General features: G+C 37.8%; 1 protein-coding gene across 4 annotated transcripts in view; it reads right to left on the bottom strand.

The window, feature by feature from the left end:
• Positions 1–550: 550 nt before the first annotated feature.
• PPP2R5E (protein phosphatase 2 regulatory subunit B'epsilon) overlaps positions 551–14,888 on the bottom strand; it is a 74,930-nt gene continuing 60,592 nt past the window's right edge. For 2 of the 4 annotated variants that reach the window (XM_061998804.1, XM_061998803.1), the window contains exons 6-14: positions 14,410–14,540; positions 14,267–14,326; positions 13,419–13,527; positions 12,412–12,465; positions 12,266–12,316; positions 11,306–11,425; positions 10,046–10,173; positions 7,745–7,846; positions 551–5,153 (exon numbers count right to left, since the gene is read on the bottom strand). In XM_061998804.1, coding sequence (XP_061854788.1) covers positions 5,054–5,153; positions 7,745–7,846; positions 10,046–10,173; positions 11,306–11,425; positions 12,266–12,316; positions 12,412–12,465; positions 13,419–13,527; positions 14,267–14,326; positions 14,410–14,540 — 855 coding nt within the window. In that variant the 3' untranslated portion in view covers positions 551–5,053. The remainder of the gene's footprint in view (positions 5,154–7,744; positions 7,847–10,045; positions 10,174–11,305; positions 11,426–12,265; positions 12,317–12,411; positions 12,466–13,418; positions 13,528–14,266; positions 14,327–14,409; positions 14,541–14,888) is intronic. The other 2 variants (XM_061998805.1, XM_061998806.1) reach the window with 2 other exon arrangements.

The following is a 14,888-nucleotide window of genomic DNA, read 5'->3' on the forward strand; positions in this document are numbered from 1 at the left end:
TTTCATTGCAGGATCCATATCTGCTGTGCTTCTGCTAAAGCTGGTCTCCAGCAGTGCCCCTGACCAGGTTCTATCTCTCTGCATAGCAAGTTTCCCACATACATAACCATCCTAAGCCTTTGTCCTCACTTCCAAACTGCAAGGCAGAGCAACAGGATGGAAACTGTAAAAACGCTGCTCTAAAGAACCAGTTTCTCCACCAGCTGCAAAGTGTAAGGCTCAAAGGGTTTATAGAGCTCACTGTGTAGAATCCAGGGCTCGTTTTCTGCATCTGCTGCTCTTTACCTCCCTCTCAGGTGTGGTTGTGTGCAGTGTAAGGATGCTCACCATCATGAGAGGACCTTTAAAAAAACAACTTCATGAAAACTAAGCATTTACTAGGATGATTCTTCAGAATCTTCAATTACCACCTCATTGCTTGTGTGTTTTTCTTAGAAGAGTACCCTTACATGTGACACGTGTAAATGGATACCTGAACCCTGCATTGCTGTTGAAAAGGGCCGTGAAGTTTACATGGGAGGAGGTGGAAAAAAACGCCAAGCACCTGGAAAACACTTCATTGCTTCTTTATTTAGATGCACCCACAGTACAGAGCCTCTTGAGCATGTGCAAAAGAGGAGGATTACACATTTATGGCTGGGAGCACCACTGAGTTTGAGTCTCTTTGATACCACTTTTAAGAAAGTAAACTGTTTCCAAAGAATGACATTTGAATCCAAGAGCTTAAGACCTGCTTGTACTTCATCCAGAGTTGGAAGGTATTTTTCTTTTATTACTACTTGATGTAGAGTAGAAGACATTTTCACAGTCTGGCTGGACCAGTCTATATATTTTCATATGCACCTTTTATTATATATAAAAAAATGTTTCATTTTTCCCCCCTACCCACAGATAGTTAAATGCACCCAAGTTTAAAAACAGTAATGGACCAGAGCATTCCTATGGGAAAAATGAACTTTTGCTGCCCTCTCCTGCTTAAACAATGAAATGCTAAAATATTAAGATCTATGAATCTAAGGCTAACCTCGAAACAAAAAAAAAAGCATGGCAAGTCCTTCGCTATACTACAGTCAAAAATAGGACAACAACAAGAAATGTATCGGTACAATTTATATTTGAAAGTTCCTCATGGTTACATGAGGTTGTGAATACAACATATTTACAGGAAGTGACCCAAATAACAAAAAAACTGATATTCAGAGAGGTCATGATAAAAAGTGAATGCTTCAGTGGAGGGGAAGCAACACTCGGATAGAAGTTTTCAATGAACATCAGTTCCATTCTGTCTCGAGATACTGTTTCATAGACTTCAACACAAAAGAAACTGAGCTACACAAAACCTGCTGCTCCTATCAACTAGAAACAACTAATTGGTGGCTCACTCAGAGCAGCTACGGGAACACCTGGAGAGCCAAAACAAAAAAGCCACATCTAAACAAAAACCATCCTTCAATCTTGCACGTTGTCACTTTTGTCTTCTTTTAGGGCAGCTGCTTTGGGATGAGACTGTTGCAGGATTAAGAGTAAAGGCCATCTTTGTTTTCCAAGACAGAAGTAAAAGCAAATGATTTCAGTTTTCTTTTTAGGGAAGAGAATCCAGTCTTTCCCTCTCCTCACAAAACAATAAAGAGGTTTTTAAAGCTCTCAATATATTTTCCTTTCCACAGAGCGAGACAGCCCGAGGCTGTACTTACACACGCACAATGCAAGTACAGCTGCTGCGTCTCTTACTCAAGCGCTTCTTGGCTCTAACACCCTCGATTTTTCCATGTTTAGGAGGAGATTAAAAAAAGAAATTAAATCCTTTTATTTATGCTAACAAAACCAAGATTAAATTTACTGTAACCCTGCAGTGAATGCTCCAATAGCACTAGAGAACTTTTATTTAAAGCATTCCAGCCTTTGGAAGAGATACAAAAAACACTCAAAAGCAATGAAAGGAAAACAGTAAGAGAGACTTGCAAGATGAAGGAAGCAAGCAACGTGTGCTCAATTTAAAGTATATGAGAGGAACTTCACTTTTACAGTTGTTACATCCCCATGACCTGATGCAATGCCCTAGTACTGAAAATGCAGCTCTTTCCTTTGACCAGAGAGCATTCAATCCTTCCTCCTGAAGCCAATATGGCACAGGACATGAGCAACCACCCAACAACTGTGGTACAGGCAGTTAGTAAAAACATAAATAAAGGTAGAACTCAAGAAGCAAAGGAAAGCATAATTCCACAGACACATTGATCACACTTGGGCCCATACGCTGCCTTCTTCTTTGCCTGCAACTCCAAGCGACACCCAGAGAGCTCTGCAGAGCGGCAGGACATCGCACTTGGAGTGCGGCAAGGAGTGCGTCCCGGGGCTACGGCCGGATCATTGTGGCAAGTGCTTCTTCACAGACACCATCACAAAGTGCAATCTAATGTCAGATCAGCCTTTTAGAGTCAAGTGACTAATATCACGGCGTGTGGTTCACTTTAAAGAAACATTCCTTCTCGGAACTGATAAATCATCTATAAACTTTAGCTACTCCTCCACCATCCCCACATCAGAGGTAACAAGATATTGAAACCCATCAGGTTCTCATCAGCTTTTTATGACCAACACCAGAATGTCATGTCAAGACTAAAAATAAAACTGGTTATGAACAAACAACACTCACCTAAACTCTAAGTACAGGACAAGGTGCTTTTTCTAATTTCACATTGTGGTGTTTTACTCCACCAGGTAGAAAACATGAATCTCTTTCTTCCCCCTCTCCATTCCATCTCAGTTTTCACAACTGGACACAGTCTTTGAGCACGAGTTTGAGTCCACTCTCTTGCAGAGCATGGTAATTTCACACAGGAGGGAAAGGTTAATAAATAAAATCACACTAGCAACTATTTCTTTTTTTTATAACAGAAATAAAAGACTGTCAAAAATCAATGGGCTAAAGGACATGATTTCTTATAAATTTATTTAATCTTCAGTATTTCAGCTTGCACCTTTGCTTCAGCACTTTAAAATAAAATGTTTCAACTATGACAGTGACTGCCTCATATACATTGCGTCCCAATCAGTGTTCTTAGAAGCAGCTCATCTTTATCCCATTAAACCACGTTGTGTTTGGTGTTGCATATGACTAGTTCCACTTTTTTTTTGTTTTTGTCCAGAATTAACAGTGTCAAGTTTTTACAAAACGGTTGAGTTTACAACATTTGTGTGCGCAGACCCAGGAGTACAAACTGTGACCTGATAATCCTGAAACAGTCAGTAGTCTAGGAGGGAATTCTTTTTTTACCTCTTTTCCGTGCCTGAAAACAAGAAAACTTCAAATTCTACTGTATATTTAAATGGTAGGAAGAAAAATATACAAGCTTGTATTTATACTGTATCTCTATCAATGGCAACAGGTCATAAATTCATGTTTGCAACTATCACAAAGACTCATGAACACCAACTCAGTTTTATACTGTAAATACTGCTGGATTGATGGTTTAGGATTATCAATTCACTGTTGTCATATGTCTATAACAGTTCAAAAGCATCCTGGAGAAAAAATCCTGAAACACATACCTTTCGGTATATAATAATGCAACTGCATTAGCTTAATATATACTGTACATAAGTCTTATCAGCATTTTACCTACCAAAGATGTAAGATTCCACTTTCAAATACAAAGCAGATAGCCAATAATGTATACTTTATAATACAGCCCTCTTCATTGTTTTCGTACTGGTTTGTTTTCCTTCTGTTTTAAACAATTTGGTCACAATGCACCTTTGATATAAAAGCATTTTAAACTTTATTTAATACTCAGAACATTAGGATTTCCAGAATTTTCTTTCAGTAGCATTTGTAGAACCACTTTTGGTAACAAATACAGTAGTTAGGAATGAGCATCCAGATGAGAATGCAGAAGTATATTATCCAGAATCCCTTCCAGCTAAGACCATAGGGCTTGTACTGTGATGAGGAATAGTACTAGAACCACAAAAACACTACAGTATGTTTCTTAGAGGCTACATCCTCTTTTGCTGGAACACTTTATAAATACATATTAAAAAGTAAGGCAACAACTCCAAACAGTCCAAACTGCCATCTCAACTCCATTTCCAATTCGATCCACGACCACCGGAGATCAGTTTCACGCTTGCACTGTTTAGTGTGTGTCTTTATTCTTTAAAAATGGTCCAATTAAAACATACTGTAATAATTTAGCAATTAGTATTTCTAAACCAACTCCAGTACGTGTGTCCAGTGCCATCTCACTAATACTGGTTTGGTTCTCAAGTCCAGGGTGTTACCACTGCACATTTTTTTAAGGACTGTGGACACTTAATTTGGATTTGCAACACACGGGTGCATGAATCCAAAGCTCCTTTTCCTACTATGTTTATCACCTACTTGTTTTTAAACTCCTAATGCTCAAATTAAGGAAGTACCAGAAACAGCCTGGTACTTAAACAAAAAAAAAAAACCAAAATGCTCACACCAGTAAACAAAACTTTTACTCAGGGACCATGTTTTCGTGGCCCTGATCTGAATGGACATTCAACTTACGAAGATGTGCAAAAGGAAAAAAGTCAAATTACAGTAAAGTTATCCAGAGAAGGAGGATGTTACACAAACTCATAAGGAAATGACAGTCTTTTTTTTTTCTCTTTTACTATAAATACACTTAACAGTTTAGCAGAAAGACAAGCTGAATTTTAAGATTGTTCACATTTGAAAGTTGTGTTATACTCTCTGCTAACGATAAATAAGGAACAGGTCCTGACAATGGAATTTTGACATTGCAATTTTCATCAACAGATCTTTGAAGACTGGTTTTAAAGAAGGGTTAAAACAATCATTATGTTTGCAAAGTTCTGAGAAGTCCATCTGCTGTCCAAACTTTGGATTAAAGTCCTTATTTTTTTCCTTTACTTAGAGACAGGTATATACAGTGCTGTTGTAATAATGAAACAAATGTGAAATCTACTGTAAAGTTGCACAATACAGAAAACTGTTGCTCCATCTTCTACTACATAAATGTGTGACTCCACAGGTTAATAATGCTGCTTTGTTTTTTTGTTAAGTTGGAATTATTCCATCACGTCTAAGACCTCTCTTTAATTCCAAATCCTCCAGTTTTTTCCAGAGTTCTTCACGCTCTTTCTCTTTCTTCTTCTCACTGACAGATGAAATAAAACAAAGAATTAGCAGGAGAGAAGACTGTAGGATATCCATGTTAAAAAAAGTATATACTTGACATTAATTAGCAGCACTAATTTAGCTGAAAACAACTGCAGTTTTCCTAACATATATTTCACTATTGAAAATTTGGGGGGTGGGGGGTGCTTTTCATCACCTATATAAATAGCACTAAACAAAGAAGTACAAAAGGGACATAAAATGTAAGCTGAACAAAGATACAGTGTTCAGAGACACTTATTTGTAATTCCAATTAAGAATCAGAAACAATACAGCACACTTTTATTATGGAATAAATATCATGATTTAAAAAATTAACATTCCAGGACTAATTTGCATCTGATTATTTTCAAGTTTATTTATTTAAGCAAAGTAATTTTTCATCTTATAAATAACAGACACTGCCTAGAGCAAGCATTCTCTTACTCTTTTGAGAATCATTGTTCTTTCTTACATTGACTGGTGGCTTTCATACAGCTTAGGTAACAGCCAAGCAGAAGTTCAAGCTACAAGATGTGCCTTTTGTTCCGTGATTTACTCTTCGTCCTTCCCAAGTTCCTACAAGATCTATGTAGCAGTTGCTTTAAAGTCAGACTTTAATGGCTGATTTGATGAAATTAAACAGGTAACCTAACATTTACTTTACCTGCATTATTTGCTTTCTAAATTTCCTGTCTCGGCCACAGCTTACTTACACTGCAAGGAACAAAATGTTTTCCATTTCTATTACGTTGCCCCGTAGGTTCAGATGAAATGGAAATCTAACAATTACAGTGATACAGATGCTCTGCCAGTCAAGTTAGAGGATTCTTGAGAAGTATTTCAGCAGATTAGAAACCTTCCTATACACCTTGATGTGGCCAAAGGACCAGTATCTGGCTTACTTATTTCAGAGAGTATTTTAGACATATACAAAAATGGAAACACCTTTCAGATGAATCCCTGAAGAACAGTTTAAAAAACAAGCAAAAAGCCCCACGGAGCTCACTGCCACAAGGAAGTATTCGAAATTAAATGTAAGTAGAATAGCCTGAGATCTTCAGGCTACTTACCAGAATAATTATGAAATATAGGCCTGCTTGCCCAAAAGACTATTAGAGGATGATCACCTCATCCAACTTACCTATTTGACCTATCATAGTTATTAATATTGAAGGTATTTCTCCTCAAGCTGTAAGTGAGATCACAGCTACCCTTTTGAATTGTCATTTTATTAAGATGCTAAGGATTTTCTGTAAACATTAAGGCAAATATCCCACTTTACACATTCAGGTATTTCCATGTTTTAAAATGATAAGCAGTAAACGAAATGGTGAAACAGTTACCACTAGCCACGACACCACCTCAGCACATGAAACACACATTCTTTGTGCAGTTGAGCCAATAAATCTCACCCACTATCCAGACATTGGACATGCCACTACAGTGTCAGTTCTGTTAAAAACAGAATTCCCCATCTTAAGGGGCAAAATGCAATCACAAAGAGATTTAAGTCACACAGGTCCTGCAGTAAATGGATGGATTAGGCGACCAGTCTTAAGATTCTCTCTGCCTTTCCTGTTAGAAAATGAGGCAGTGTTGTCTCAGCTGCCGTAGCAGGCTGAGCCTTATTTATCAACACTTGATCTCGAATTCATCTAGCATCTTAGCTCACATACAGGTCTAAGTCTCTCAAACTAAAATGCTGTATAAATGACATAACTTACATAGATTTTTTTGGGACAAAACTTTGTATTTTACAACAATGAAGCAGAACAAAAGGACAGTGTGACTCTAGTCACATGACTCAAAGTATGGCCAACATGAGCCTTCAGAGACAAGTTTCATCTAAGAACATCCAGTATCTTTTGTTCTGCTTGGGGGAACCCAGAGTCACACAAAAGGTATGGCTTAAATAAAGTTGCTGACTGTTCAGGATTCCTGAAGTTTCCTCAGTTTTTTTCACCTGACACTTTGGATAAGCTGAGACTTTTGAAAAAAGATGCTGCACTAATTGGAAACTGAAGATTAGGGAAAATAGGAAAAAAGACAAAAAGCATTTTACTAGAGTGGAACTAATGATTGTAGGAGAGGTGCATCTAATGGATCCTGCATGCCAAAGGACTCAGACACAGCAAAACCTCCGAGTAAGAAATGAACGGTTTGAAAGGCGCCTCTCCTTTAAGACCGCATCTAGCCTAACAACAGTCATTTGGGAAACCAAATCTTAGGGGTTTCCTTCGTGAGTCTTTCCAAATCTAGGACCTTTTTTGAAGTTTTTAAGCAAACTGTTACCTTTAAACACCTGCTTTTCTTTTATTACTGACACATTGAAGTCTTTTGGATTGCAGCATCAAAAGGAAACCCAAGAGGAATGCAGATTCCCAAGCAACGCAACAGGCACTGCACTTCACAAGGAGTGAAGGACAACCTCTACATGATATGACCTTACATCTTGCAAAGAGCACGCCGGAGGAAAAATGAAGCATTGTGTGTTTGCTGTGTGAGATGACGCAATTGCATCTGAATGTGAGGGGAAAACTCAACATCAGGCCTTATGCACAGCCGACAAAAAAAGCTTTAAAAAGTTACCGCTGACGATCTGACTTGTAAGTGGCTGTCAGCTCGTCAAACATGGTGCTGTTCATCTCCATAAATGCCTTCAACACATTGTAGACTAAAGCCACAATAGCCCTGTGAAACATTAAGAAAAAAAGAAAGGTATCTATTAGTTTCAGGTAAAAATCAAACGTGATATAAAAACATCTTCTCTTACCAGCGTTTCTGCAACCAATTCTGCTCTTGCAACTATGACAATGCTAATTCTTTGACTTCAGTGAAAATACTTTTGATTAACATATTTAGAGGTGAGAATCAGCTTTCATATCTCAGCTGACTACTTGAATGGAGCAAGCCACAACTCTAGGGTGAAAGGCAACAACAGAAAGCTATTACATAGAACTACAGACTCTTTCCTCATGCTGTAGAGCAATTTGGAATGTAACTCCAGGGATTCAAATCATCAATGCTGGCAGAAGGAACAGATTTAAACACGAAATAGGAGTGATTCATGTTTTCTTATGAGTTTTTCTATGAAGCTGAATATTCAGTGCAACTATGTAAAATATAAGGCTGCATTTCAGGAGCAATTTCCTTGTGCTCATACATTTCACATTCATTTTCACCTTGATACAGTAAAAAACTCCTACAGAAACCACAAGTCCTTCAGATGAGAGCTGTAGTATCTGCAAAACTGTTTATGTGTGTGTATATATATATATAAAAAACATATACATAGTATCTATATATCTATATCTCTAGAAACTTCTACCTACTTTGCTTATTGCTATTCCTGACCTTACCCAAGAGCCACACCACCACTGGTCATTTGAATACAAGTCACTTAATTGCATGAAACATGACAGGCATGATCAGTTCATTAAATGATGAAGAAATGATGCATAACAATAATAATTTCAAAAAGGCTTCAAAGCCTGTCCCACAAAGGTTCAAAACAGGCAGAATCAGTTTATTAACTGATAACTAACCTATATATATTAAGAACTCTCAAAGTAAGATGGGTCTGCCAACAGCCTGGTTATCTAGAGGCCAAGATTCCTTTGTGTCAGAGTTGAAAGGTAAAGAATTGAAAAGGGAGAATAGAAGAAAATGAATCCAAAAGTCTTGCCAAGAATTTGGAACAGATGATTAATCAAGAGATCCTAGCTCCTGGCCCACTGCTGTGGTTGTCATGTACAGACATGGGGCTGCACAAGGAACAGCTCTTCAGCCAGAAGGCAAGTCAACACTACAAGAACTTTCAGAGCAAACCTATACAGCAGACAAACTGTGTGCCATTTCCAATGCTCTAGTCCCATTTATCATTCACCTCTTTCAATGAGCTTTTGGTTGTGTTGCCTGCATCTAAAAATGCTCTTACAAAAATTCTTTAAATACCTTATTTTACATGTATCTTAACCTAGCTTGTGTGTCAAATGTACAACACTCCTGTGTATGAAAACCCTAACATCTGGGGTAGTGGTATTCTCTCATTACAGAGGAATACTCTCATTACAGAGGCATCCCAGTGCAATTTATAAAAGGCTGGGCAGGAGGATGGACAGATTGAGACTGTGAGTGTGTTACTATGCCACAGAAAGTGTCTTTTTGTCACCAGCCCTAGATACAGAAGCTTTCCAGTAGCATTAGACTTGTCATAGAAGCACACAAACTTGAGGTTTGGCTTGTTACAGAAGAAAAATACTAATAATTTAAAAGACAAAATATTTTACAACTAAGGTCTTAAAGCAACTGCATATCACAGGTATCAGTATGAAACAGCTGCTTTGTTCCTGCATGTAATGGAGAACAGCTGTATTTACATGAATGCAGAAAAGACAACCCAAGCTAAGAACAGCCTGATGTCTCTATGCTTCACAGGTGTTTAGAAAAATGCCAGTCCCAGGGACATCAGCATCATCCATGATTCAGCCACAAAGCTTTATTAATGCCAAGCAATATTCTTCTAGACAATTTAGAATCAGGCTTAAGATATTAACCAGTTTATAAAAAACTGCGTAGGGGAAAGGCTTGATGAGCAACATTTTTTCTTCAATAACAATGTAATGTGTAATTTCTCTTTTTTCCAACTTGTGAGAAGGTCTATTTTTATCCCAGAAGGTACTGATTTTTGTACACATACCAGATAATTAAAACCACTTTGAGACAAGCTCAAGTACGGACTAATTCATATTGGCATTAACAAAGTTGCACCTACTCATGTCAGCTTTGAATCTGGATCTCTCTCTCGTTCAGATGTTCCTTAGCAGACATTTTCTAAGTTTATCAGTGGTTTTTCAAATGGTGAGATGATGTGTAATGGCAAAAACTTACGGATTCCAGTGTTCTTTAGAAATCCTATAAAGGCTGGAAAACATGATGGGAAGTATAACGTTTGAATTCTCCTCTATCAAACTCATGATGTATTCATTATTCCAATAATACAGCGCTCTTTCAGCCACCTTTGAATCAAAGGAATGAAACATTAACAGGAATCCAGATACCTGTAATTTTGTAATTTTCTGAAGGAAAAACAAATCACCAAGGAAGTTCACGCAGATGAATTAACGGGAATCATTAACTTGGCAATTAAAACTCTAATCAGTAGTGTAACATGCATTAATGGAATTAAATTTTTATCTTAGAATTCAGATCTCACAGCATCCACTCACTCTTTCCCCTGAGCAAGATGTTGTTACTCACTGAAGACCAGGTGCAGACTCTGCATTAATGCTGCAGCTGTGGAGGGGAAGGGGGAGCAGACAGACTTCCTATCTTCCCTCTCCCTCAGTCCTGTGACTGCAGTTGGAAGGAAGAGAGCAGTGCTGGGATACCCAAGGAAGGAGACAGGGTAAGGCCCAGTAACTGGGCTCAATGAGGAGGCAGAGATCTCAACTGTGGGGAAGGTACCACTGATAATAATCACCTTGGGGAGGAGAAGGGGGAGTAGGAGCTGTGGGGGCAAGAGGGAAAACACTGACCTAAATTATGCTAAAAACAAATATAGTCCAAGGAACAATTTGAAACAGCCACATCTGCTTTTGTGCCAGAACAGGTCACCTAGCTTAACATGGAGACACTACAGGCCATAAATCCTCTGTCCTCTTCACATATGCTTCAAATTAAATCCTAATTATTTCCCTTCCCGCTATACAATGTGAGGAAAAGAGGCTATGAGTTCTGTCACCTCTAACCAGACATTTCCTTGTAGAAGGAAGTAAGGATGAAAACAAGAAAGCTGCACAATACTGCACTACAAAGGGCAGCAAACACATCCTGATACATGATCCATCAGTGCGAAGGCCACACAGTACCCATCACCTGCTGTCAGAAGGGCTCAAAACCTGTTTGGATGTAGTTTAAGATCTCATGTGGGTGAGAATGCCAAGTCCTGTGCTGTAACTCCAGATACATCTAACAAATTATTCATGGAGCTCAGAACTGAACTTGCCCTGCAACATACTCTCTTCCATAGAAATCGAGAGACAAGCATTTAAAACCAGGTAACATAAAACAGTATTTACATTTGGGGATGTCTTTTGTTTGAAATTGAAACTATAGGTTCCAATACAAACAATAACCTCTACCACTGACCTGAAAATGAGGGCTAGACACACACTTGGCAATTTGTTTAAACAAAGGTTCCTGGATTTTGACAAATTGTGATGGTTCAATTACATCCAAGATTTCCTCCAGCTCTCCTAGGAACATGACCTAAAGACAAGGAAGGAAGTATTGAATATAAAACCTCTGCATCATCTTGATCAGCAAAATGCTGTTAACCCTCAAATTCTACCATTTCAGGGACAAAAGGAAGCCTCACTAACCCAGCAAGACCCTCTCTCAAAAAATGTGATCAGTTCTACCTGTAGCAGCTTCTGGATTCAGTCCCTTAAAAGAAAGAGGACAAGTGTGTGCAAATGCTGTCTTTAAAGCAGTCCTTTACAACACAATTCAGAATTGCACTAGTATATCCACGCTAAAAACTTAGTTTTTAAGCCTTGGCCAAATCCTTTGTACAAGGCTAAGGAGAGTCCCTTAATTTTCTCTCCTTTATGGAACTAATATTCAAAAGAAAGGTTTTGCTGTGTCAAGAAATTCTCAACCCAGATTTGCATCAAGATTTTGAAATGAAAAGGCAACAGTCTAACTGCATCTTGTACACATTCAACAGGTAAATGACAGCCAATAAAGTATCTTTCATCCTCCCTGAAAAAAATACTATCCTCACATATAAACAATTGCAAATCAAACTGAGTTTTCCAACCCATACTCAACTAGGTTTATTTTCTCCTTTCTAAAACAGAAATAAACTCTCTGCAGAAGAACCAATACTTATTTTGTGAACACAAACCATAGTTATCAAAACTTTTCACTTCATAGTCAAACTGTCCAAAAAAGCAGAACACAAGTTTGGAAAATGACTTATAAGGATTAACACCAAGATCCACCACAGCACATGCTATCTACCTGGAAATATCTAAAGAATCCATGCCTATTATATTGTGGAACAAAATAAACCTGAATTTTTGTTAACAGCAGCCAATCACTTACCTCTTTCTGACTGCAGGTTTTTGGCCAGAATTTCATTAAACCTCTAATGACCTAAAGGAGAAGGAAAAGAAAGTTAGATTTTTTACTTTCCTCTCAACAGAGCAAGCCATTTATGATGAAAAAATAAGAAAGAAAGAAATATTTACGGGTTCTGTGAGTGAAGGGTCTTTCTCCAGAAACTGTACTATGCAATACGCCAGCTATGAAGAGGTAAAGAGATAAGAGAATGAAGTCAGTACATTTCTAAAGAGAAGCCACAATGATTTAAAAAAGACAGACTCAAGGCAAGATGTTGTACAGCTTTCTCAAACTGCATCCAATTTTAAATTGAGAGGCATAGTTTTTACTGTGCAAATCCAAGTTTAAGTTCATAAGAAATAACACATTATCAAATAAATCAGGTTGACAAAAGTAGCACATATAATAAAAATCAAAGCAACCTGGAATTCTAAATATAAGCAACGTTTTGAAGCTTCTGTTACTCTCTGAAACTATGTTTTGGGTTTCTTTTTGGTTTTATATGTCTTCCAAATCATTAAAACTCTTGCATGATGAGCCAACACACGCTAAAGCCTGCAATAAGGTATTTAGAAAGCACGGTTTTATCAGTATAAGAGAGACTGCACTATCTGAAAAATGGAAGAGAAAGGCAACAGGAAGCACTTATCAGAGGAAAAATGCTGCCATGAAAGCTGAATGTACAAAAAGATGTAGAAGAGTATGAAGAAATCTGTGAGGGAGAATGTTAAAGGTTATGCCAAATTATGTGTATTAGTATTCAGAAATCTGCCAGGGCGAAGAGAAGCCTTCAGCAAAAGACTAAGGAAACTCCAATATCCTCTTGGAAGAGAGAATGTGAAAGGCAAACTTGTGAGGAACAAGAAAATAGCAAAAGAGGAAAAAAAAAAAACCTCAAGAGAGAGTTTTGCTACTAAGCAAAGACCTCAAAACATTACAGATGTACTCTAATTTTTTCAACAGAAGCAAGACATTTATCTTACAAAGCACATTAAGTAAATCTATTGCATTTTTTCCCCGCTTTCAAGCTCCCTCCCACTTTTATATACTAGCAATTAAGTATCCAAAGCAACCCTGGGAAAAAAAAAACAAAACCCAAACCATTCTGAGCAGAAAATCTTATTAGAATTTCTACCTGTGCATGGAAGAGTGATAAACTCCTGACAGTATGTAAAGGGATCAGCACCTTCACCAGAAACTGTTTATGCTCTGCCTTAAGAGGTAAAGCAAACCCATTGATAATACTAGAAATTAGAAGAGAAAGACTTGTTAGTGTTATCATCACAGAAAATGTCTTTGAGGTCTGAACAAGCGCTTTCTAGAGTGGAATCATTTAGCACGCAGCACCTATTTACAAATAGCTGGCCCATGCCATCTGTAAACAGGTGCTGCCTTTTGTCCTGCTTTACATTAGCAGTGCATTCAGCCACAACTTAGGAATAATCATATAAACAGCTGCATAAACTTGCTGCCAAACAGATAAGACCTTGTCTGCGTGGTCTGTACATTATCACAGAATCATTTCAGCTGGAAGAGACATTTAAGCTCATCGAGTCCAGCCTTCGTCCCAGCCCTATCAACCACTAGACCATTTCCTTCAGTGCAACATCCACCCATCTCTTAAACACCTCCAGGGACATTAAGCAAGGTGTTCTTGAGTAATTAACTCACCAGAATTAGATTTATTCAAAATATTCACACTGTTAGTGTGCTCATAAGAAAACAATTCTGCAGCATGTAAGGCTGAAGCACACAAAATTTAACAAGCCACACAAAATCAGTCCAACACTTTTGGCTGTAACTTGCATCCAGTTATATACTCTTGGCAAAGACATGACAGAGATTTGCACATGTGCTTAAAGATGGGCATGTGGGCACATCTGTTTTCAGAATCAGGGCTTATCATCATACTTTTTCTGAATCCAACATTATTCTGACATGTCCAGAAGGGCAGTTTGAGATAGATAATAAAGACTTGTTTACCTTCCTAAAATTTCCAACAGCTCAGCTACGCCATTGAAGTGTTCAGTTTCATAAACAAATCTAACAAAAGAAAAGTTAAATATAAGTAACATATCAGTTTCCTAAAATGTTCATAAGTGAAAAGTGCTTCTCCCACAACTTACCGTAGAAAAATATTATTAATCTGTTTTCGGATAAATGCTCTAAGACCCAGAAACTTGCCATAAATTCTGTGCAAGACTGTTTTTAGGTAGTCTCGTTCTCGAGGGTCTTCACTGTCAAACAGTTCCAACAGCTGTGTTTAAAGGAAAAAGAGAACTGAAACAGTAGCCATTTGACAAGGGTAACACACAGAGTTCTACATAAAAAAATGAGTTTATGAAAGCATTTGGATGTAAGAACGTGACATCCGTGTTACCCAAGGTGTAGAGATACAGTGTTCAAAAATCTGCTGTAACTCCAGTACAACATCATGAAACTCAATTTATTCTCATTTCCACTTCTGACACAAGACTTTGGAAACTTTCAAATAACTAATGAACTTTTGATTAACTGTCTCCAAAACGCTGCCTTCACTGTCCTCAAAAAGAAAGACATTCTTAGCTGCTGTCATAACTACAAAATGAGACAGTTTGCTCCTTAC

This window comes from Colius striatus, chromosome 6 (assembly GCF_028858725.1).
Source record: "Colius striatus isolate bColStr4 chromosome 6, bColStr4.1.hap1, whole genome shotgun sequence".
Classification (NCBI taxonomy): Eukaryota; Metazoa; Chordata; class Aves; order Coliiformes; family Coliidae; genus Colius; species Colius striatus.